Raw genomic sequence first — 23,006 nt, 5'->3', positions numbered from 1 at the left:
TGTGGTCCTGACAGTGTTCACCCCATGCCCCAGATGCCCTCTGCCTTTCCACCTGTCCAGGCTGCCCCGACCCCCTACCCAGAGCTTCCCACACCTGCTGCCTGTACCTAACCTGCTGCAGTGAGGGCCCAAGGCTCTCCACCCTCCCCCACCCCAGGGCAAGGTGAGAGGCTGGAAAAGTCCCTCAACACCCTGGGTGGGTGCGCCTGCACAGATGCCACTCCTGCCTGAGCACCTGGGCTTCCAGGGCTCTGCCTTAGGCCCCTGGGTTTTCCGTGGACGGAGCCAGCCCCTCATTGGTCGGGCTTTGCTTGGCCAGGGTTACTTCCTGGTCTTTGCCCCTCCCTGTCCTCCTGCTGCTCTCCAGGTGGAGCTGCAGGTGGCTCCTCCCCTCCCAAGGGAACGAGGCCTTGGCCCAGGCAGGCAGCCCCACTCCGCAGTCCAGCAGGCCTGCTGGGGGAAGCAGGATGCCGGGGGCGGTCTCAGGCCAGCCCCGCCCCACCTATCATTTACCCAGAGACCGGTAGTCCAGGGGCTCGTCCCTGCAGTGCCATTGGCCTGGCGGTCTGGATCGAGGAAGAAGTGGCCGGGTTCACAGCGTTCCTTCTCACCTGACCTGGGCCGCTGCGCACGGCTGGGCCCCTGGCTCGGCCCTGCCCCCCTGTGGCCATCTGCCTGTCGTTTCCCCATCCTCCAGGGAGATGCTGTCCTGTGGGTAAGTCCCCAGCACCACCTGGGTCCCACAGTCTCCTGGTTGTTGTTGGTGGTGGTGGGGGTGTTGTTCCTGCTCATTTGCAGAAGATGTGAGAGTGAGCGTTGTGTGCTGTTGCCCTGCTCTGGGTCCCAGGCTCATTCACATTCTGCTCCCTTATTCTTGAGCACTTACCCCACCCACCCACACACACACAGGCGGGTATCTGTTGTCCCCACTGCATTTCTACCCCAGCCTCCCATCCCCTGCTTCTGCCTCCTGCCTAGGACCTGTCCCCCTGCTGGCGCACATCACCTGAACCTGAGTCCTACAGCTGCCCAGCTTCCACTTCCCCTCACTTCCCAACGTCTGGTCTTTGGTTCCATTGCTTCCACTCGTCCTGCTTCATTCATTCAACAGACACGTGCGGGACATCAGGTGCTGTTTAGGATGCTGAGAATCCTGGCATGAGCAGGACAAACAGTACCTGCTGTCATGGAGTTACCTTCCACTGGGCGGTGACGAAGCCAATAACTCAGTCCATAGGATGACTTCATGTTCTCACAAGTGTTACACGGACACGTACTAGCTAGTGGCCGGTTCTGGTGACGCTGCCAGCTGGAGGAGTCAGGGAGGGCTTCCTGGGGAGGCGACATTTGAGCTGAGACCTGCAGGAGGAGGAGGCAGCCATGTGGTGACCAAAGCCCTGATGTGGGGACAGATGAGAAAAGGCCACTGTGGGAGGGCAGCAGTGGGGAGGAGGCAGAGTGACCTTACAGGAACTGAGATGGTATAAAGGAGCACCTCCCTAGGAAGTGCTGCTGAGGTTGTGGGTCACTTGGCCTCCTCTTCTCACTCCTATTGGCCCCTTCCTTTCTGTGCACACTGCCTCCTTCTATGCACAGGGGTTCACACACCCCTACCCCCACCCCCACCCCCACCCCCATCAATCTCACTCATGAGATTCTTTTTTTTCCTAAAGATTTATTTATTAGGGCTGGCGCTGTGGCGTAATGGGCCAAGCCTCTGCCTGCAGCACCAGCATCCCCAATGAGCACCGGTTTGTGTCCCGGCTGCTCCTCTTCTGATCCAGCCTCTTTACTATGGCCTAGGAAAGCAGTGGAAGATGGCCCAGGTCCTGGGGTCCCTGCACCTGTGTGGGAGACCTGGAAGAAGCTCCTTGCTCCTGATTTCAGATGGGCACAGCTCTGGCCATTGCGGCCATCTGGGGAGTGAACCAACAGATGAAAGAGCTCTCTCTCTCTCTGCCTCTGCCTCTCTGTAACTCTGCCTTTCAAATAAATAAATAAATCTTAAAAAAAAAAAAAAAAAGGGAGAGAGAGAGATTTGTTTAAAAAAAAAGGCTTTGGGTGGGGCCGGTGCCATGGCACAGAAGGTTAATCCTCCACCTCCGGCACTGGCATCCCATATGGGCGTCGGTTCTGGTCCCGGCTGCTCCTCTTCCCATCCAGCTCTCTGCTATGACTTGGGAAAGCAGTGGAAGATGGCCCAAGTGCTTGGGCCCCTGCACCCATGTGGGAGATCGGGAAGAAGCTCCTGGCTCCTGGCTTCGGATTGGCGCAGCCCCGGCCATTGCAGCCAATTGGGGAGTGAACCAATGGAAGGAAGACCTTTCCGTCTCTTCTTCTCACTGTGTGTAACTCTACCTTTCAAATAAATAAATAAAATCTTTTTAAAAAATGCTTTGGGGCTGGCGCCGCGGCTCAATAGGCTAATCCTCTGCCTGCGGCGCCGGCACAGCAGGTTCTAGTCCCGGTCGGGGTGCTGGATTCTGTCCTGGTTGCTCCTCTTCCAGGCCAGCTCTCTGCTGTGGCCAGGGAGTGCAGTGGAGGATGGCCCAAGTGCTTGGGCCCTGCACCCCATGGGAGACCAGGAGAGGCACCTGGCTCCTGGCTTCGGATCAGCGCGGTGCGCCGGCTACAGCGCGCCGGCCGCAGTGGCCATTGGAGGGTGAACCAACGGCAAAGGAAGACCTTTCTCTCTGTCTCTCTCTACTGTCCACTCTGCCTGTCAAAAAAAAAAAAAAAAAGAAAAAAAAGAAAAGAAAAAGAAAAGAAAAAGAAAAAGAAAATGCTTTGGGGGCCAGCGCTGTGGTGTAGTCAGCAAAGCCACCACGTGGGATGCCGGCATCCCATATGGATGCTGATTCGAGTCCTGGCTGCTCCAGTCTGATCCAGCTCCCTGCTAATGCACCTGGGGAAGCAGTGGAGGATGGCCCAAGTGCTTGGGCCCTGCTACCCATGTGGGAGACCCAGAAGAAGACCTTGGCTCCTGGCTTCAGCCTGGCCCAACTCCTGCCATTTTGGCTATTTGAGGAATGAACCAGCAAATGGGAGATCTCTCTCTCTCTCTCTCCTTCTCTCTCTCTGTAACTGCCTTTCAAATAAATAAATACATCTTTATAAATTTTTAAAAAATATTTATTTATTTGAAAGTCAGAGTTACATGGATGCCGGTACTGCAGATGATGGCTTTACCAGCTACACCACAGTGCCAGCCCCTAAACATTTTTAAAAAAAATTTATTTTCTATGTTTGAAGGACGAAAGAGGGGCCGGTGTTAGCTGTGGCCTGTGATGTTGGCATCCAATAGAGTTCTAGTTCGAGGCCTGGCTGCTCCACTTCCAGGCCAGCACACTGCTAATGTGCCTGAGAAGGCAGCAGAAGATGGCCCAAGTGCTTGGGCCCCTGCCACCCATGTCAGAGACCCAGATGAAGCCCCTGGTTCCTGGTTTCAGCCTGGCCCAGCCCTGGCTGTAGGGACCATTTGGTTAGTGAACCATTGGATAGAAGATGTCTTTCTCTATATCCCTCTTTTCTCTCCAACTCTGCTATTTAGATAAATAAATAAATAAATCTTTAAAAAAAAAAAAAAAGAAAGAAAAGAAAAGAGACAAAGAGAGCTCTCATCTGCTGGATCACTCCCCAGATTCCTGCAATAGTGGGGCTGGGCCAGGCTGAGGCCAGGAGCCCAGAATGCAAGCTAGGCCTCCTATGGGTAAGGCCCCAAGTAGTTGAATCAACACCTCCTGCCTCCCAGAGTGGCCATTAGGAGGCAGTTGAATCCGGAACAGAGTCAGAACTTGAACCCAGGTGCTATGAAACAGAATGCGGGTGCTCCAAGTGGCATCCCAGTCCCTGTGCCAAACGGCCACCCTGAGAGAGTCTTACTGTCTTCTGGCCCCATCCTTTCTCTCCTCCTGCGGTGATATTGTCCTCCCTAGTGGCTTGCCAAGGCCTCTCGTGCTGCAGAATCTCTCTTGGTTCCTCATCCTGGTCATATCGGGCCCTGTGGGGGGTCCCAGCCTCCCAGAACAGCTTTGCTGCAGCCACACTGCTCTGTTCACACCCATTCGAGTGTGCCCCACCTAGCCTTCTGCAGCAGTGGGTTGGTGTGGTGGTCAGCACACAGGCTTGGGTGTCAGACGGCCTTGGTTTGTGTGCCTTCCCACTCACTAGCTTGTGACCTTGGCAAGTTATTTAACATCTCTGAATCTTAGTTTCTGTTTCTAAAACTAGAGTAATCACAGCTACTAAATACAGTTGGCACGAGAATTAATTTGTGCATTTGTCATGGGAATCCCCGCAACCGAGATAACAAACTCTGTGGGTGTCAAGTCCCTCACATAAAATGGCATTGCAGTCGCATATAACTTGCATACACCCTCATGTACTTTAAACCATGGCTAGATTCCTTACAATATGTAATACAATGTAAACGTTAGGGCAATAGGTGCTACACTGCACTGTTTAGGGAATAATGACAAAAAAAAAAAAAAAACCAGTTTATACATGTTTAGTATAGCTACTTTTTTTCTCAAAGTATATTTTTAAAATTTATTTTCATTGTATTTGAAAGACAGAGAGATAAAAAGAAAAATCCATTAGTTCACTCTCCAAATGCCTGCAATGGCTGGGGCTGGGCTAGGCTCAAGTCAAGAGCCTGGAACTCATCTGGGTCTCCCATGTGGGTGGCCGGGACCCAAGGACTTGGGCCACCATCTGCTGCCTCCCAGGGTGTGCGCCGGCAGGAAGTTGTCCTCAGATTCATAGCTGGGACTCGAACCAGATTCTCCAGTATGTGCTGGCGGTGTCCTAAGCAGTGTCTGGACTTGTGTCAATTACCCTTGACCCCTGGTTGGCTGAGCCAGCCCACAGAATGGAATCCAGGGATACAGTCTAATGTGTCCATTGTGTAGTGTAAAAGCTGCTGAAACCAGCACCTGCCAGCTTGTTACATGAGTATTTGAGAGCTGTTTTTTTTTTTTAATTTATAAAAAGAACAAGTTTCCTATATTTTGTATATACAATAGTTTTAAGAGCATAATGATACTCCCCACTCTGACCTCTCTCCCTCCCATTCCCCCTCCTCATTTTATTATTATTATTTTAATTTTTACAATGACATACTTTCAATTTCTTTCATAATCACAAGCTTAACTTAATAAAGAATTCCACAAGGGGCCAGCATTGTGGGATAGTGGGTAAGAGTGCCATCTGTGGCACCGACATCCTCCTGTGGGTGCCAGTTTGAGTCCTGCTGCTCCACTTCTGCTCCAGCTCCCTGCTGGTGCACCTGGGAAAGCAGCAGAGGATGGCCCAAGTGCGAGAGCCCCTGCACCCGCGTGGGGAACCAGGCGAAGCTCCTGGCTTCCATCTGGCCCGGCCCCAGCTATTGTGGCTATTAAGGGAGTGACCCAACAGATGGAAGATTTCTCTTTCTCTCTCCCTCTCTCTCTCTGTAACTCTGCCTTTCAGATATATAAAATAAATCTTAAAAACAATAAGAATTCAACAAGTAGAAAAACCACTGTTCCTCAGGAGTATGGAAAAGGACTACAAACAATGGTCAGATCTCACAATGTCCGTTTGAGAGCTATTGTTAAACCTGTTTATCAGGCGGTGCCACTAGGCTCAGAGAAGCTCAATAGCTTTCTAAGATTACTTCACTCTGTTTGCTCTTCCAAGACTGCCTGTCTTTCTACATTGCCATCAGTCTTGATTTTTACCTTTATCTTCCTGCTTCTCAAGGAATGCTTTTCCCTTCTGAGTTACCGGGCACCTACTTTTGTAGCCCACTGCCTTTCTGAGCCTGTTTTGTACCCTAAAAAGAACTAAGAGAGGCTGATGTTGTGGCCCAGTGGGTTAAGCCTCTGCCTGGGATCCAGGCATCCTATAAGCAAGTGCTGGTTCAAGTCCCGGCTGCTCCACTTCCAACCTAGCTCTTTGCTAATGGCTCAAGTGCTTGGACCCTTGCCACTCACGTGGGAAACCCAGATGGAGTTCCCAGCTCCTGGCTTCAAGCTATGGCTGTGCCAACCCCAGCCATTGTGGCCATTTGGGGAGTGAAGCAGTGGGAGGAAGATGATGATCTCTCTCTCTCTTTCTCTGTGTCTCTCCCTGCCTTTAAAATAAATAAATAAATAAATTTTAATTAAAAAAGGAATAGCCAGGGGCCAGCATTGTGGCATAGAAGGTAAAGCTGCCACCTGCTGTTGTGGCCATTTAGGGAGTGAGCCAGTGGATGGAAGATCTCTCTTTCTCTGACTCTTCCTCTGTCTTTTTTTCTCTTACATTCAAATAAATAAATAATCCTTAAAAAGAAGAAGAATGGAAAAAAAGAATAGCAAAAAGAATTCTGACATCACATGACCTCAAGAAAATAAGGAAAAGTAAATAGCAATGTAGTAAAGCCCAATGAAAGTAAAATTTTCCCATGACAGCTGCTTTGTCATTTTTGGAAACAACAAGCATCAAATCCCCACCCCAAATATTTTTCCTCTTTTTAATGAATATTTTTATAATTAAAAAATTCTTTGTTGGCCGGCGCCGGGGCTCACTTGGCTAATCCTCCGCCTTCGGCGCTGGCACCCTGGGTTCTAGTCCTGGTTGGGGCGCCAGTTCTGTCCCGGCTGCTCCTCTTCCAGTCCAGTTCTCTGCTGTGGCCCGGGTAGGCAGTGGAGGGTGGCCCAGGTCCTTGGCCCCTGTACCCCTGGCATGGGAGACCAGGAAGAAGCACCTGGCTCCTGGCTTCAGATCGGCGCAGCGCGCCGGGCATAGCGGCCATTTGGGGAGTGAACCAATGGAAAAGCAAGACCTTTCTCTCTGTCTCTCTCTCTGTGTCTAACTCTGCCTGTAAAAAAAATTTTGTGTGTGTGTGTGTCCTCTTTCTGATGCTGTGGGGAGTTTGTTGGTCTACGGCCCGCATGGGAAGGTTGTGTGTGCTGTGCTCTGTCGACTCCAGAGCACCAGGCACAGTATACGAGGTTGCTGTGATCTATCTGCCTGCCAAGGACAGCAGGGACGGTGTCTTTTCTGGGTGTCTTTTGGCTTGACACCCTTCAGAGAGATTCCTCTTCCTCCATGGGTCAGGAGTTTCTCGGCACCTTGTTGGGTGGTTCCCACCAGGTGATGTAAGCCCTGAAGGAGACCATGGCGGGGGGTGGTAGATAGGGGACTGGGGGTGTTTGGTGCTGAGCCCGCTCCTAAAACTGTGTGGTCAGGGTCATGTCTGTGTGTGGACGTTTGCCCCAGACCAGGGGTGGAGGATGAGGCATGGGGAGTGGATCTGTGTGTGTCCTGGATCTCATCTGTACAGGATAGGCAGGGTGGGGGGAGGGGCAGTCAGGAGCTGCGTTCGTTGCCAGGACTCCAGTGTTTGATGCCTTGGCCCATGAGGGACACTGTCCCGTGCCAAGTTTTGTGCTTGGTGCTGCGCAGCTGGAGGCCAGGGACCCTCTGGGGTGGAGCCAGCCTTGCACCTGCTCTTCCCCTTGTGGGAGGAGCAAGCTCCTGGGAATTTGTGGTGATAAACAGACCACGAAGATTCCCCAGGACACCTAAGAGGAGAAACCCAAAGAGGAAAACCTTTTTTTTTGAAAAAAAAAATAATAATAATTCACATTTGATATTTCCAAAAAATGAGAAAGTAGTTGTCTGGAGAAATTAAACTTTTGGGCTTTAATATGTTGTTTTCCCTTATTTATTTATTTATTTATTTATTTATTTTTTGACAGGCAGAGTGGATAGTGAGAGAGAGAGAGATAGAGAGAAAGGTCTTCCTTTTTGCCGCTAGTTCACCCTCCAATGGCCGCTGCGGCCGGCGCATCTCGCTGATCCGAAGCCAGGAGCCAGATGCTTCTCCTGGTCTCCCATGCAGGTGCAGGGCCCAAGGACTTGGGCCATCCTCCACTGCCTTCCTGGGCCATAGCAGAGAGCTGGCCTGGAAGAGGGGTAACCGGGATAGAATCTGGCGCCCCAACCGGGACTAGAACCCGGTGTGCTGGCGCTGCAAGGCGGAGGATTAGCCTGTTAAGCCATGGCGCCAGCCTTTCCCTTATTTTTTTTTAAGATTTATCTTTATATATTTGAAAGGCAGAGTTACAGAGAGGCAGAGGCAGAGAGAGAGAGAGAGAGGTCTTCCATCCACTGGTTCACTCCCGAAATGGCCACAATGGCCAGAGTTGTACTGATCTGAAGTCAGGAGGCAGGAGCTTTCTCTGTCTTCCACGTTTCCCGTATTTCTCATGCACCCACCCACTGGAGCCCTCCTCTGCTGCCTCCAGGGGCCTGCAATAGCAGGACGCTGGAGTCAGGAGTGGAGCTGGGATGCAGGCATCGGAACCACGGGGCATCAGCTTTGATAACAGTAAAGCCGTCGCACAGCGTCCAGAAAGGTGCAAGGCAGAAGCCTGCGTCGCCCTCAGCCCTGTGCTCCCCTCCCGGTCTCCCTCTCCGGCGGAGACCCCTACAAGGCCCTCGTGCGTCTTCCACTGAGCCCTCCTCTCACTCGGGGTTGGTGGTGTTTGTGTTTCCACTTGGAGTTCCGTGAAGAGAGCATCACAATCCTAGTGTTCAGGGTCGCTGGAGGTCAACCGGCCCCCAGTCCCAGGAGTTGGGCTCCCAAGTCTTGGGACAGGGTAAAGGCCTGGGGACCAAAAGTAGAAAAGACCCACATTTAACAGGGTCATCGTGTCCATCCCTCTGCCATCGAAGGCCTAGGAAGGGAGGGCGTGCTTCCCCCCTTCAAGCGTCTGTGCACCCCACAGCAGCCCCTTGGGTCAAGGAGCTGCTCAGCCTCTGTTCTTTGAAGCCCCAGGGCTGGTGTGCAGTGGTTGCCATTCCTGGTTTGGAACGCAGCCAGTCTGGGTTTGAGTCCCAGCACTGGCACTTGACTAACTGGATGACCTTAGGCCACTCCTTCCACTCCCACAGCCCTGGTTCCCAGTTGGCAAAGTAGGGTCACGGCCGGTGCCTGTTTCCCAGGGCTGCTGGGAGCACACACAAAGCCCAGTGAGGCCCCATGAACTAACAGCATATTAGCGTGGGCCAGGGAGCAGGTGGAGGAAGAGGAGACCATGGCAGGTTCCCAGGCAGGAAGCAGAACTCTTTGGCATGAGGTGTCCCAGGCGTGCGTGGGCCCCCTATTCATGAGCTGTCCCATCCGGCGCAGCGCCATGCCCCTGAGCCTTAGATGGCGGCCGTGTGGGAAGTGGGCCCTGCCCCCATCCCATGTCACCCCGCTCTTCTCTTGCTCTATGCTAAAAGGAGAAGTCAAGTGAGTTCCCCCAAGGGGTCGGCCGCGCCCCTTCCTGTCCCCGCCCTGCTGGCTGTGCCAGGCCAGTGCAGCGGCAGCCCCAGCCCCGGCACCGGCACCGGCACCGTGGGGTGGGTGGTAAGGCGGCCGGGCACTCGGAGCCCAGTTTGAGCCTTAGCTCCAGAGTGCTCCGCCGGCCTGTGTGAGGCTCCCCTCCCTCCTTCCCTGCTGCCCCTTGCTTTCCGGGAGCCCCCAGGATGGTGAGGTAAGCGCTGGGAGCTGTGGTCGGAGGGTGGGAGATGGGGTGCCCTGGGGCGGCCGAGGGACCTCTCCTCACCGCCCTGGCCGGCCTTCTAGGTGGTTCCACCGGGACCTCAGTGGGCTGGACGCAGAGACCCTGCTCAAGGGCCGAGGCGTCCATGGCAGCTTCCTGGCTCGGCCCAGTCGCAAGAACCAGGGAGACTTCTCTCTGTCCGTCAGGTAGGTGGTCCCAGCGACCCTGCACTGGCCTTGGCCCCCGGAGCCCTCATTCCCTGCTCCCCTGGCCCCGTGCCTCCGCTGTGTCCTTGTCCCACCCCCACCCCGTCCCCTACACCTGCGCAGGCCCCTTCCCCATGGGTTCCCCAGCGGGCCAGACGCCTGGCCTCACGGCTGGTACCCTGCAGGGTTGGGGACCAGGTGACCCACATTCGGATCCAGAACTCTGGGGATTTCTACGACCTGTATGGAGGGGAGAAGTTCGCCACGCTGACAGAGCTGGTGGAGTACTACACACAGCAGCAGGGCGTGCTGCAGGACCGCGACGGCACCATCATCCACCTCAAGTACCCGCTCAACTGCTCCGACCCCACCAGCGAGAGGTGAGGGCCCTGCAGCCGGCCCTCCGGCCCGCCCTGGCTCAGGGCTCTGGGCTCCGCTTCTCCCTCTTATCCTGCAGCCTTGCCCTTCTCCAGGGTCCTCCTGGTGGCAGGAAGCCTCCCCTCGTGGCTGCCGTGCCCATTGTTAGAAAGCTTCCCTTCTGTGGAACTGAATCTGCCTGCTATGACCCGGCCCCTACAGGCGAGCCGTGTGAGCTGGGCCCCGGGCAACCCAGTGAGAGGGGGTCTAGCCCATGGGGTCCCCACAGAGGTAATGGGAAGCAGGTGGTATGGGGTCCTGGATGGACAGGGCCCCGCACTGCGCTCAAGGCCGACCCCCAGAACTGGGCTGGCTCCTCCCCAGAGCATTCTCCTCACCCCAAGGGCCCCAGGGGCTCACCCTGGCCCTATCTCCAGGACAGAGCCTGCTGTGGGCTACCTAGGGTTGTTGGTTTTTTTTCACCCTGAAATGCTTCTGCACCTTGTCCCTGTCAGTTTTCAGTCCTGAGATTCATGCCACCAAACCTGCGTCAGTATTTCGGCCCAAGTGACTGGTTCAAACCTAGCAGTGGACAGGGCCGGGGTGGACACGAAGCCCTGGACAGTGGCTTCCTGGAGGGACACCTCAGCAGGGCCGCCTGCCCTCATGGTTGCCCTCAGCACTTTCTGGCCACCTGCTCCCTTGGCCTCTCCCTCCCCACCCACAGCTTGCCCCTGTGGGCCTTTCTGCCCCTTTCTCCTCGCCTCAAGCCTGGATGGCCCTGCTGGAGGAGACCTTCGGGCTGCAGTGGGTTGCAGATGGCGCTGGAGAGGGAAGGGGGAGCTGAGCAGCCCCTGGGGAGGGGGCTGGGGGCCTGGGTTCACCGGGCGTGGGAGAAGCAGGAGGGGAGGGAAGGCAGTGCTGAGGTGGGGACCCTCTTGGGTCACCCAAGCTGAGAGGCCTGGGTCTCACCCCTGACCCCAGGAACCTGCCAGAGGCCCTGTCTGCAGGCTTCTGAAACCTCTGCCCCCTCTTTGGCCGAGGCCTCCTCTTCCGGCATTTGCATTTGTCCCCTGGATGGCTGTGTCCCTGTCTGTGGTCAGCCTCACATTTGCATGGAGACTTCCTCATCCTGGGGCCCAGGGAAGGGGGCTCGCCCCCTCCCCATTGCCTGGGGGCCCTGGGCTGCCCCTGGGTGGTGGTAGGGAGGGGTGGCTTGGGGGCTCATGGGTGGGGTGGGAGACTCTAGGGGTCTCTGAGCAGGAGTCTTCCCCGGGGAGGGGGTGGGGGGAAGAGGGAGACATGCTGGGGACAGGCCGGCCCCTCCCTCCTTCCCCCATCCCTGCGGTTGGAAAATGCCCCCCTCCCCTGCTGCCGGCTGAGGAAACCTCACTTCTCACTCTCTCCCCAGAAGGAGTTGGTGTTTTTTCCATCACGTGGTTTCCTGTGGGGCTGGGCATCGCGGGGCTATGGTTTCCTCCTGGGAAGGGGGTATACTTTGGGGAAAGGTCTTAGTTCTGTTTTCTGCCCCTTTGTGTCCCTGTGAACCCCGACCTCCCTTTTGGTGACATCATGCTGAGCACCCAGAGCCCCTAAACCACTGTGTCCCTAGTGGGGCTGTGTCCCCCGCTCCCCGCCCAGTCTCCCCTGTGAGTTCCTCCACTCGGTCTGCATTTCTTTGTCTCTGCTGCCTTTCCCTAGCCCAGACCCCTCCTCCGGAGAATCAGCCCTGGTTTTTCCACAGAGCTCCAATAGTGCCTGCCTCTCTTCTGTCTTGAGCTCTCAGGTGGGCTTTGGGTCCAAAGCCTGGCTAGAACTCTTGAGGCTGCCTCTTACCAGTCAGAGGTCTTGGGCCAGTGTGCGGCTGCTCAGCCTCAGTTTCTGCACCTGTCAAGTGGGATCCCAGCACATTTCTGTGAGAGAGCAATGGATCTCAGTCCTCAGTGTGGTGGACTTGCAAGCATCCAGCTCAGTGCCTGGCACGTCGTGGGCAGTCTGGGAATGCCTCTGCCTGCCCAGGGCCTTTTCCCCATGACCTGGGTCTCATCTGCCCCATGCCGCTTCCCTCTAGATGGTACCATGGCCACATGTCTGGAGGGCAGGCAGAGACCCTGCTGCAGGCCAAGGGTGAGCCCTGGACGTTTCTGGTGCGTGAGAGTCTCAGCCAGCCTGGAGATTTTGTGCTGTCGGTGCTCAACGACCAGCCCAAGAGTGGCCCTGGCTCCCCGCTCAGGGTCACCCATATCAAGGTCATGTGTGAGGTAGGCAGCTGGGCGGGGGCGGGGGGGGGGGGCTTGTGTGAGTTCCTGTCCGTGCCTGCAGCGTGGGCGGTGGGGCGGGTCTGCCGGGGCTCAGGTCCGAGGCTTCCGGTCCAGGGATGGCCTTGCTCGGCACCCCTCAGGGTGGACGCTACACGGTGGGCGGTCCCGACACCTTTGACAGCCTCACGGACCTGGTGGAGCATTTCAAGAAGACGGGGATTGAGGAGGCCTCTGGCGCCTTCGTCTACCTGCGGCAGGTGAGCACGTGGGCCCGGCTGCCTCCTGCCTGCCCTGAGCCACTCGCGCCTGCGCGTGAGCTTCTGAGACCTCCGAGTGGCTGACATGTCGCCTTCCCTGACCCCAGCCATACTATGCCACGCGGGTGAACGCCGCCGACATTGAGAGCCGGGTCTTGGAGCTGAACAAGAAGAAGGAGTCGGAGGACTCGGCCAAGGCTGGCTTTTGGGAGGAGTTTGAGGTGCGCGCTGGGCCTCTGCGGGGTTGGGACGGCCGAGGCCGTCGGCGGCCAGCGTGTGGGGTCCTGGGTGGCCACCTTCCTGGCCCCAGGTCTTGTCTGCCCGTGGGCGCCCTCGTAGGGGGCTGCTCAAGCTCCTCTCTCCCCTTGCAGAGCCTGCAGAAGCAGGAGGTAAAGAACTTGCACCAGCGGCTGGAAGGGCAGCGGCCAGAGAACAAGAGCAAGAACCGCTACAAGAACATTCTCCCCTGTGAGCCCCAGACTGCCCCGCCCCGCTGCGCAGGGTCTACACCCTCCCATTCCCTCCAGGAAGCCATCCCTGCCTCCAAAAGCCCCGACTCCTCCCAGTGGAGCCCCCACCCACACCCTGTGCCCGCAGCCAACAGGCAGTTTCCCCCTGCCCTCACCAAACTCCTCCTTCTGAACCCTCTACCCCACCGCCCCACACAGATCCCCTGCAGCCCTCTGTGAGCCTCATGGCTTTTGAGGCCAGAATGCCTGACCTGTTAGCGTAGGCAGGGTCTGACCAGGTCGCCTTGCTTCCCCTCTGCCCACTCCCAGTTGACCACAGCCGAGTGATCCTACAGGGCAGGGACAGTAACATCCCTGGGTCCGACTACATCAATGCCAACTACGTCAAGGTCAGTGTGGCAGGTCCCGTGGGAGGAATGGCTGGGCCCCGGGAAGCCCTGGGGACACGGAGACCCTCGGGTGGAAGAGGGTGGCCGTGGTCGAGGCCTGTTCCAGGCTGCTGAGAGCCTCATGGTTCTAGGGCTGTCTCTCTCTGCTTGCATCCAGAACCAGCTGCTAGGCCCCGATGAGAACACTAAGACCTACATCGCCAGCCAGGGCTGTCTGGAGGCCACGGTCAATGACTTCTGGCAGATGGCCTGGCAGGAGAATACCCGTGTCATCGTCATGACCACCCGCGAGGTGGAGAAAGGCCGGGTAAGGCCGAGGCCCCATTGTTCACCACTGAATCAACGAAACTGCAGATGCCAGGGCAGAAAGGGACCTTAGGGGGTGAGGGTTTAACCCCTGCTGGGGTGGGGGGGGTGGCAACACTGTGGTGCAGTAGGTTAACCCTCTGCCATATGGGTGCCGGTTCTAGTCCTGGCTGCTCCTCTTCTGATCCAGCTCTCTGCCATGGCCTGGGTAAGCAGTGGAAGATGGCCAAATGCTTGGGCCTCTGCACCTGCGTGGGAGATCAGGAAGAAGCTCCTGGCTCCTGCTTTGGACTGGCGCAGCTCTGGCTGTTGTAGCCATTTGGGGAGTGAACCAGTGAAAGGAAGACCTCTCTCTTTCTGTTTTTCCCTCTCATTGTCTGTAACTCTACCTCTCAAATAGGTAAATAAAATCTAAAAAACCAACCAACCAACAAACAAAAATCCCTGCTGGGGAACCGAGGCCTGGAGAAAAAGTCTCCAGCACTCCTGGGTCCCTGCTTCCCGTGCTGGGCTCTCCTGGGCTCTAGCCTCAAGGCTTATTGTTACTACTGTTATTCTTATTAAGATTTATTTATTTGAAAGACAGACAGAGAAAGAGATCGATCTTCTGTCCCCTGCTTCACTCCCTACATGCCTGCAATGGCCAAGACTAGACCAGACCAAACCATGAGCTAGGAACTCCATCCGGGTCTCCCACGTGGGTAGCAAGAACCCACATATTCTTGGACCATCTTCTGTTACCTTCCCAGGTACATTCGCAGGAAGCTGGAATAGAAACAGAGTAGCCAGGACGTGAACTGGAGCTCTGATTTGGGATTTGGGAGTCCTAGGTGGTGGTTTAACTCATGGCACCACGATGCTGGCCCTCAGCCCCAGGTTTTTTTTTTTTTTAGCTTTATTTATTTATTTGAAAGGCAGAGTTACAGAGGAGATATATATATATATATATATATATATATATATATATATAGAGAGAGAGAGAGAGAGAGAGAGAGAGAGAAATCCTCCATCCTCTGGTTTACTCCCCAAATGGCCACAACAGCCAGAGCTGGGCCAGTCTGAAGCCAGGAGCCAGGAGGTTTCTCTGGGTCTCCCACATGGGTGCAGGGGCCCAAGCACTTGGGCCGTCTTCTACTGCTTTCCCAGACCCATTAGCAGGGAGCTGGATTGGAAGTGGAACAGCGGAAACTCAGTCCAGCACCCATATGGGATGCTGGCACTGCAAGTAGCAGCTTTATTTGCTACAAAGCAATGCTGGCTCCTAGCCCCATTTTTTTTTTTTTTTTAATTTACTTGAAAGTCAGAGCTACACAGAGAGAAGAAGAGGCAGAGAAAAAGAGAGAGAGAGAGAGGTCTTCCATCCGTTGGTTCACTTCCCAGTTGACTGCAATGGCTGGAGCTGCGCTGACCCAAAGCCAGGAGCCAGGAGGTTTCTCTGGGTCTCCCATGTGGGTGCAGGGACCTAAGGACTTGGGCCATCTCCCACTGCTTTCCCAGGCCACAGCAGAGAGTTGGATTGGAAGTGGAGCAGCCAGGATTAGAATTGGTGCCCATATGGGATGCCGGCACTGCAGGTGGGGCTCAGCTATGCCACAGCGCCGGCCCCAAGCCCCACGTTTTAAATTGTCCTTCCCCCTTACCGTGTTTGGAAGCAAAGCTTACTGCTGCCCATTCCCCATGTGTGCCCCTGCAGGCCCCTCTTGGTCTGTCTCATAAATGGCTCTGGAGCCCACCCCTTACTCTCTGGGCTCGCCTTCCATGGCACCTCCTGTCTTGCAGCCATAGTGACCCTGCCCAAAGCACACAAACTCGACCCTATGGCCTCCTCTCTGGAAACCCTCTGGTGGCTCCCAGCTGCCCTCCCCCTGAGTTCTCAGTGTAAGGCTGGCACCCGAGGCCGGCTGGCTTCCCGTGGCACCACCATCTCCCGTGGGTCAGGCTCTTCAGGCTTCTGTGGCTCTGCCCAAACTCATTTTCTTCTCTCCCCATACTGTCTCTGTCTTTTCTTTTCTTTCTTTTCTTTTTCTTTTTTTTTTTTTTTAAGATTTACTTACTGGGGCTGACGCTGTGGCCTGGCGGGTAAAGCTGCCGCTTGTGGTGCTGGCATCCCATGTGGGGGCCGGTTTGAGTCCCAGCTGCTCCACTTCCAGTCTGGCTCTCTGCTGTGGCCTGGGAGAGCAGTAGAGGATGGTCTGAGTCCTTGGGCCCCTACACTCACGTGGGAGACCTGGAAGAAGCTCCTGGCTCCTGGCTTTGGGTCAGCGCAGCTCTGGCCGTTGCGGCCAATTGAGGAATGAACTAGCAGATGGAAGACCTCTCTCTCTCTCTGCCTCTCCTTCTCTCTCTGTGTAGCTCTGACTTTCAAATGAATAAATTTTTTAAAAGGTTTACTTATTTATTTTTTGAAAGACAGAGTTACAGAGAGGCAGAGGGAGAGAGAGAGAGGTCCTCCATCCACTGGCTCACTCCCCAGGTGGCAACAAGAGCTGGAGCTGGGTTGATCCAAAGCCAGGAGCCAGGAACCCCCTCTGGGACCCCAAGCTGGTGCAGGGGCCATCCTCTACTGCTTTCCCAGGCCATAGCAGAGAGCTGGATCAGAAGTGGAGCAGCCTAGACTTGAACTGGTGCCCACAGGGATGCTGGCACTGCAGGCGGTGGCTCTACCCACTGTGACACAGTGCCAGGCCCTTTGCCTCAATTGTGAAGACCAGCTCAAGTGCTGCCTCCTCTGTGAAGCCTCTCTGATTGCCTCCAGAGCCCAAGGGGAAAATTTGCCCCTCCCACAGCCATGCCTAGCGTGTTCTGTTTGTTCTAATTTTCCCAGCTCCTCAGTCCCTCTTGAGCCTCTGAGGTACAGGGCACAGGCGGGGTCTCCTTTGTATTTGTAACCTGCGTTGACGTTTATTCTCCCAATTGTACGTGGCTGCTCAGGTCCCACTGTATGTTGTCTGAGCCAAGACCAGATCCTAGGTGGCCCGACCGCCAGCTCCAATCCCTGGGCCTCATTCCCCACCTCCACCCGCCCTTCCCTTCCAGAACAAGTGTGTCCCCTACTGGCCCGAGTTGGGCACCCAGCGCGCCTATGGACTCTACTCTGTGAGCAACTGCAGGGAACATGACACAGCAGAGTACAAGCTGCGCACCTTACAGGTCTCCCCGCTGGACAACGTGAGTGTCCCCCGCCTCTGGCCCGACTTCCAGAGCCCCTGCTTGGACTTGCTGTCGTGTCTGGCTGGGTGGGATGAGGCAGGACGAGGTGTCATGTGAGAGTTGGGAGCTCTGCTCTGACCCTGTGTCTTCTGTCCAGGGAAACCTGGTTCGGGAGATCTGGCACTACCAGTACTTGAGCTGGCCTGACCACGGGGTACCCAGCGAGCCCGGGGGTGTCCTCAGTTTCCTGGACCAGATCAACCAGCGACAGGAAAGTCTGCCTCACGCAGGCCCCATCATTGTGCACTGTAGGTGAGCATCGTCTGAGGACGTCAGTCGTAAGGAAAACAGCCGTGGAGAAGTGGCTGTTGCTAAGCGCCTGTCGTGCATTGTCCTGAGCACCTTGCAGATGAACTCTTTTGCAGCGCCGGCACACTGGGTTCTAGTCCCGGTCGGGGCGCTGGATTCTGTCCCGGTTGCCCCTCTTCCAGGCCAGCTCTCTGCTGTGGCCAGGGAGTGCAGTGGAGGATGGCCCAAGTCCTTGGGCCCTGCACCCCATGGGAGACCAGGATAAGTACCTGGCTCTTGCCTTCGGATCAGTGCAGTGCGCTGGCCACAGCACACCAGCCACGGCGGCCATTGGAGGGTGAACCAACAGCAAAGGAAGACCTTTCTCTCTGTCTCTCTCTCTCTCATTGTCCACTCTGCCTGTCAAAAAAAAAAAAAAAAGATTTATTTGAAAGGCATAGTTATAGAAAGTAGGAGGTGGGGAGAGACAGAGAAACCTTCCATCTGCTGGTTCACTCCCCAAATGGCTGCAATGGCTGGAGTTGGGCTGATCTGCAGCCAGGAGCCAGAAGCTTCTTCTGGGTGTCCCACGTGGGTGCCGGGGCCCAAGGACTTGGGCCATCTTGTATTGCTCATAGAGAGCTGGAGTGGAGGTGGAGCAGCCAGGACTCCAACCACTGCCCCAGTGGACGCCGGTGCCGCAGGTGGCTGCTTTACCCGATATACCACAGCGCCGGCCCCACAGATCAACTCTTTTAGTGCCTTCCCCGACTCTCAGCCTCCTCTGGCCCCCATCGCCTGAGGCTCCACCCTCAGCCTGGGTATGTCTCCTCAAGACCCCTCCCCTGTGTGGAAACTGAGCCCCAGTGACCTGCCAGGTGTCAGTGGGAGGGCTGGCCTTGGCACTCACCGTAATCCCAGGTCATGGCAGCCCCTGTTTTCCCTCATGGGCCTGCAACCAGCCCCCAGCACCTTCCCTCTGGGGTCAGTGTGGCCCCATCACTCCTCTTTTTCCCTCCGCAGCCTTGGGCTTCTTCTTTGCTCCTCCTTGTCTCCCCCTCCAGCCAGTACCCCCCATCTTGGCCCGCAGTGAGGTGTGGGGATGGGTGTTATCTTTGGGAGGGGCACACGCACCCCCAGCTCCTCTGCACATTTTCATGTTCAAGGTCAGGGGAAGTGGGGAGGCGGGGTTTCCATGATTGAGTCCACTGAGCCCGGCCTGGGCACGTGGGGGGTGATGGGGGCTGGTCTGGGTCGCGGGCCACCTGTTTCAGTCTGGTGCCTCCTGCTGCTGGCTGTGTGATCCGGGGTAAAGAACTTAACTTCTCTGACTCCCACAGTCCTCTTCTGTGCACTCAGGATCTCAGAGCTGTCGTGAGCCCTCGGTGAGGCTGCCGGGAGCTGTTGGCGGTAGTTTTGTAACTCACTGTCAGGCAGGGAGTGGGGCAGTGGGAACCGGCTTTGTCTTCCCTTCCTGCTCTGTCCATGTGCCTCCAGGCCCTTGAGCTCTTCAGACTGCGTCCTCCCCACCAGTGACTGTGTGTCCCCGGGCAGGCTGGACGGGCTGGATCCCGGATGGGCAGGTGCCCGTGCCTGCTGTCTCAGGGATCTGGCTCTGCCCTCCCAGGCTCAGGCCCATCCCCAAGAACTGGCCTCTGCGGGCCTCCGTTCCTGGCCGCACACACACTCACACAATTCTTGAAACCCCCATGGCCTTTTTTAGATGTTACAGGAAGGAAGTGGGTGAGGGGGTTATTTTTGACAATCTGGGTTTTAAATTAGACAGCGGGACTCAAGGCACCGACTGCCATGACAGGCCCAGCTAAGGGTGCTCTGTGTGGCCTGGGCTCTGGGGCTGTGGTGGAGGGTGGGGAGGAGGGAGGCTCCCTCTGTGCTGACCTCAGTGCTCTGAACCCTGCTGTCTTGGGGGCTGCCGTCTCGCTGCCGCGGGGGTTTGACAACAAACAGGAATGAAGATCCCAGAAAAGCAGCTCCAGGAGCTCCTCTCGAAGGGGCGGAATGGGAGGGTCCCAAAGCTGGGGAGCCGGCAGGACAGGAGGGTCTGGGGTTCTGGGTCCTGTGGGGTGTGTGAGGGGGTGAGGAGTTGGAGCAGGAAGTGGAGGGGGCGGCGGGGAGGGAGGGGCATGGCCACAGCGTGGAGGACCTCGTGTGTCTGCACAGGTTGGGCGAGGTGGGGTGAGCCCCATGTGAGGTTGAGCACACGTCAGCTCCTGCCTGCCCCATGACTCAGGCAGGTTAGCTCCGTCGCTGGAGCCCTGGGCTCCAGGCACCCACACCGCTGGAGCTGGAGCTGAGCACGGGTCCCCCTTCCTGGTGAGGGACGCGCTGGGCCTCTGAGGGCAGCCCCTTCTCTCCCCAGCGCAGGCATCGGCCGCACAGGGACCATCATTGTCATCGACATGCTCATGGAGAGCATCTCCACCAAGGGTGAGGTCTCCCGGGGGCACTGGTGGGTGGGGGGTGGTGAGGTGGGGGAGCAGGCCCCCCGCCTCTGCTCTGCCCCGCCTGAGGTCCTGTCGCCGTCCCTGTCCCAGGGTTGGACTGTGACATTGACATCCAGAAGACCATCCAGATGGTGCGGGCACAGCGCTCGGGCATGGTGCAGACAGAGGCGCAGTACAAGTTCATCTACGTGGCCATCGCCCAGTTCATCGAAACCACCAAGAAGAAGCTGGAAGTCATGCAGGTGTGTGCAGAGCGGGGCCTGGTGGGGTCAGAGTGGGGAGGGGTCACCTGGTCCTGCTGGGACCACCGCCCTTCCACCACACCTCTGCCCACAGTCCCAGAAGGGCCAGGAGTCGGAGTACGGGAACATCACCTACCCCCCCGCCATGAAGAATGCCCATGCCAAGGCCTCCCGCACGTCCTCCAAGTGAGTGACCCCTGCCTGCCACCTCCCACCCTCCGCCCTGTGCTCCTGGCCAGCCAGGACCTGCCCTTCTGGAGAGGAAGCACGTTGCAGCTGGGGAGACCTGGGGTCAAGTGCAAGCTTGGTTCTTACAAACTCTGTTCCTGAGCATTCTCCAAGTACTCTTTTTTTTTTTTTTTTTAAAAAAAAGATTTATTTATTTATTTGGAAGCCCGAGTTACACAGAGAGAGGAGAGGCAGAGAGAGGTCTTCCATCCAGTGGTTCACTCCCCAGTTGGCAACAAGGGCTAGAGCTGTGTTAATCCAAAGCCAGGAGCCAGGAGCTTCTTCTGGGTCTCCTAAGCGGGTGCAGGGGCCCAAGGACTCGGGCCATTTTCTACTGCTTTCGCAGGCCATAGCAGAGAGCTGGATTGGAGGTGGGGCAGCCAGGACTCGTACCTGTGCCCATATGGGATGCCTGCACCGCAGGCAGTGGCTTTACCCGCTATGCCACAGTGCCAGCCCCCTCCAAGTACTCTTTATGGATGGGCCTGTGCCAGGCGCTGGCAGTAGTGGTGTAGGGGCAGAGCCTCTGCCCGCAGTCTCACCTGTGCGAGGAGGCAGCCGGAGAGCCGCCCTGCGCTGACTCGCGAGCTGCCCCGCGCTCTTGGCCCGCAGGCACAAGGAGGACGTGTATGAGAATGTGCACAGCAAGAACAAGAAGGAGGACAAAGTGAAGAAGCAGAGGTCAGCGGACAAGGAGAAGGGCAAGGGTTCCTTCAAGAGGAAGTGAGCTGGCTGTGGTACGGCCCCGTCTGCTCCAGGCTCCTCCCCGCCCTGCCCCCCGCACCCCTACTGCCCGTGCTTGCCCCTGGGTGGCTGGGGTGGCTGCTCTGGCCGGCTCCCCAGGATCCAGTCACCCTCTGATCCCGTACTCCCTGCTCTCTGCAGTCTCAGCGCTGATCCCTGCAGAGGCCGCCAGTGGAATCATCGCGGAGCCCCCATCCTGTAATTTAAATAGCCGTCCCCCCCCCCCCCCCCCCGTGTATATAAGCCCAGCCATGCCCCAGGCAGAGACAGCTCTCTTCTACTTCTGTAAATAAAACCTCTTGATCACCGTCAATCACTGTCAGCGTGCATCCTCTCTGACTGCGCCTTGCCTGCCCAGTGACTGGGCTGGAGGTGGGTGGGGGCTGCAGTGGGGCTGCAGCAATGCACACAGACCTGGCTCTGGACTCTGCTGCGTCCAGGAGGGTGACCATGGGCAAGGGTCCTCGGTCTCTATTCTTCAGAATGGAGCGCGGACATAACACAACAGCGGCTGTGAACAACACTGCGGTAATGGCTGGTGGTAACCATGGCAACAAGAGTTCACTCCACACAGCCCCTGTGGTCAGGGACTGTTTACGGCACTACACAGAATTTTGTTATTTTAAGTTGTATTTATTTGAGAGGGAGAGAGAGAGAGAGAGCGCGCGAGCGATCTTCCATGTGCTGACTCATTCCCCACATGCCCGAAAGAGCTGGGGCTGGGCCAGGCCAAAGAAACTCCATTCAGGTCTCTCCTGTGTGTGGTAGAATCTCGAGTACTTAGACTGTCATCTGCTGCCTCTCGGGTGTATTAGCAGGGAACTGGATTGGAAGTGGAGCAGCTGGGATTCGAACTGGTGCTCCGATATAGGATGCCAGTGTCACAAGCAGTGGCTTTATTTGCTGTGCCACAATGCCTGCCCTCAGTGTATTTTTAAAGTTAATTAATTTATTTGAAAAGTAGACACACACAGAGAGCCAGACAGAGATCTCTTTGCTGTCCACTCCCCAGGCTGAAGCCAGGAGCCTGGAACTTGGTGGGAGGGCACCAAGCACTTGAGCTGCTTCCCCGCGTGCCTGATCAGGAAGCTGGAATCAGAGTGGAGCTGGACTTGAATCCAGGCACTCCAGCATGGGTTGTGGGCATCCCAAGTGGGGGTCTTAAGTGTTGTGTCTGACCCCAGAGCCCACACTCCTTGCACTGCAGATGCAGCTGGGGTCAGCTCTGTGGCCCACTTCTGGACCCAAGAACCCAGAAGGTTCCCGCAGACCAGGAAGCAGAGGCTGGGCGGGCTGGGTTCCGCCTGCACACTGTGGCCAGCCCCTCCGAGGCTCCTCGCCATGTCCCCGGAAGACTTTTACCTGGCCTCCCCCTCTCCCGTCCAGTGAGGTCCTTTTCTACTGAACATGCCAGTCCCTTGGCGGGGGAGGGGGTACCCAGAAGGAGTTGCCCAAGTGCTGAGGACAGGGGATGGGTCCCCAGCCCAGGGGCTGGCCGGCTTTCATTTCTTCAGCCAACCCTTTGTGGAGCGCCCATTGTGTCCCAGGCCCCCGGGCTAGTTAGTGCTGGGGGCGCCAGTGCCACCGGAGACTGGCCTAGAGCCCACAAACACAACATAATTGCAGACAGGTATGAATTAGGACGCAAACAAAGGGGAGGGAGAGAGAGCAGGAGCCCAGGGATTGAGCAACACAATAGCTACCGGGAGCGGTGGCCCTCCCGGGGGTGGCTGGGTGGGTGGGGCAATCACCTGTCGGCCTCGGGGCCCCTCTCCCAGCAACGCCCTTTCTCTCTCGCAGCCCTAGCGAGCGGCACAAAAGAAAGGCAGGTCCCACCCCTCTAACCGCCCGCCCTCGGGCTAACTGCCCTTGGGTTGGGACTCGAGTCCACGCAGGGCTACGGTGAGGCGCGCTGAGGTGGGTCGCGAGCGGCTGCCTAGATCGCAGGGCACCGCCACCCCGCTGTCGGGCGGCGGCGACCACGGCGCCAAGGGCAGTCCAGGGCTTTGGCTGCGAGGCCGGGGCGGATGCCCCTGGCCGCGGGGGCGCCTCAGGCAGGGGCCGACCCGCGGGGTGGGGACCGCCAGGCGCCCTGCTGGGGCCTGCCCGGCCGCCGCAGGCC

At 57.0% G+C, this 23,006-nt stretch overlaps 1 protein-coding gene across 2 annotated transcripts; it reads left to right on the top strand.

Annotated features, from left to right (window-relative positions):
• The first annotated feature begins 415 nt into the window (after positions 1-415).
• Positions 416-21,114, top strand: PTPN6 (protein tyrosine phosphatase non-receptor type 6). Of its 2 annotated transcripts, none has more exons than XM_062195438.1 (16): positions 416-715; positions 9,605-9,727; positions 9,913-10,107; positions 12,156-12,345; positions 12,486-12,602; positions 12,710-12,823; positions 12,974-13,070; positions 13,382-13,461; positions 13,619-13,768; positions 16,804-16,935; positions 17,075-17,229; positions 19,586-19,653; positions 19,761-19,912; positions 20,007-20,098; positions 20,753-20,877; positions 21,026-21,114. In XM_062195438.1, the coding sequence occupies exons 1-15, from the start codon at positions 702-704 to the stop codon at positions 20,865-20,867; spliced, it is 1,794 nt and encodes a 597-aa protein (XP_062051422.1). In that variant the 5' UTR covers positions 416-701; the 3' UTR covers positions 20,868-20,877; positions 21,026-21,114. The 2 variants fall into 2 exon arrangements, with proteins under 2 accessions (XP_062051422.1, XP_062051423.1); XM_062195439.1 differs by lacking the exon at positions 416-715 and adding an exon at positions 9,360-9,512.
• The last annotated feature ends 1,892 nt before the right edge of the window (positions 21,115-23,006 follow it).

Source organism: Lepus europaeus, chromosome 6 (assembly GCF_033115175.1).
Source record: "Lepus europaeus isolate LE1 chromosome 6, mLepTim1.pri, whole genome shotgun sequence".
Lineage (NCBI taxonomy): Eukaryota > Metazoa > Chordata > Mammalia > Lagomorpha > Leporidae > Lepus > Lepus europaeus.
The sequence above is the reverse complement of the archived record's forward strand: the minus strand, read 5'-3'. Positions and strand labels throughout refer to the sequence as shown.

What these genes read in the sequence shown, in the direction of transcription:
- PTPN6 (XM_062195438.1), top strand. An exon ending in CTACAAGAACATTCTCCCCT is followed by an intron (nt 13,071 to 13,381) that starts GTGAGCCCCAGA and finishes GCCCACTCCCAG; the next exon opens with TTGACCACAGCCGAGTGATC. An exon ending in TCAATGCCAACTACGTCAAG is followed by an intron (nt 13,462 to 13,618) that starts GTCAGTGTGGCA and finishes GCTTGCATCCAG; the next exon opens with AACCAGCTGCTAGGCCCCGA.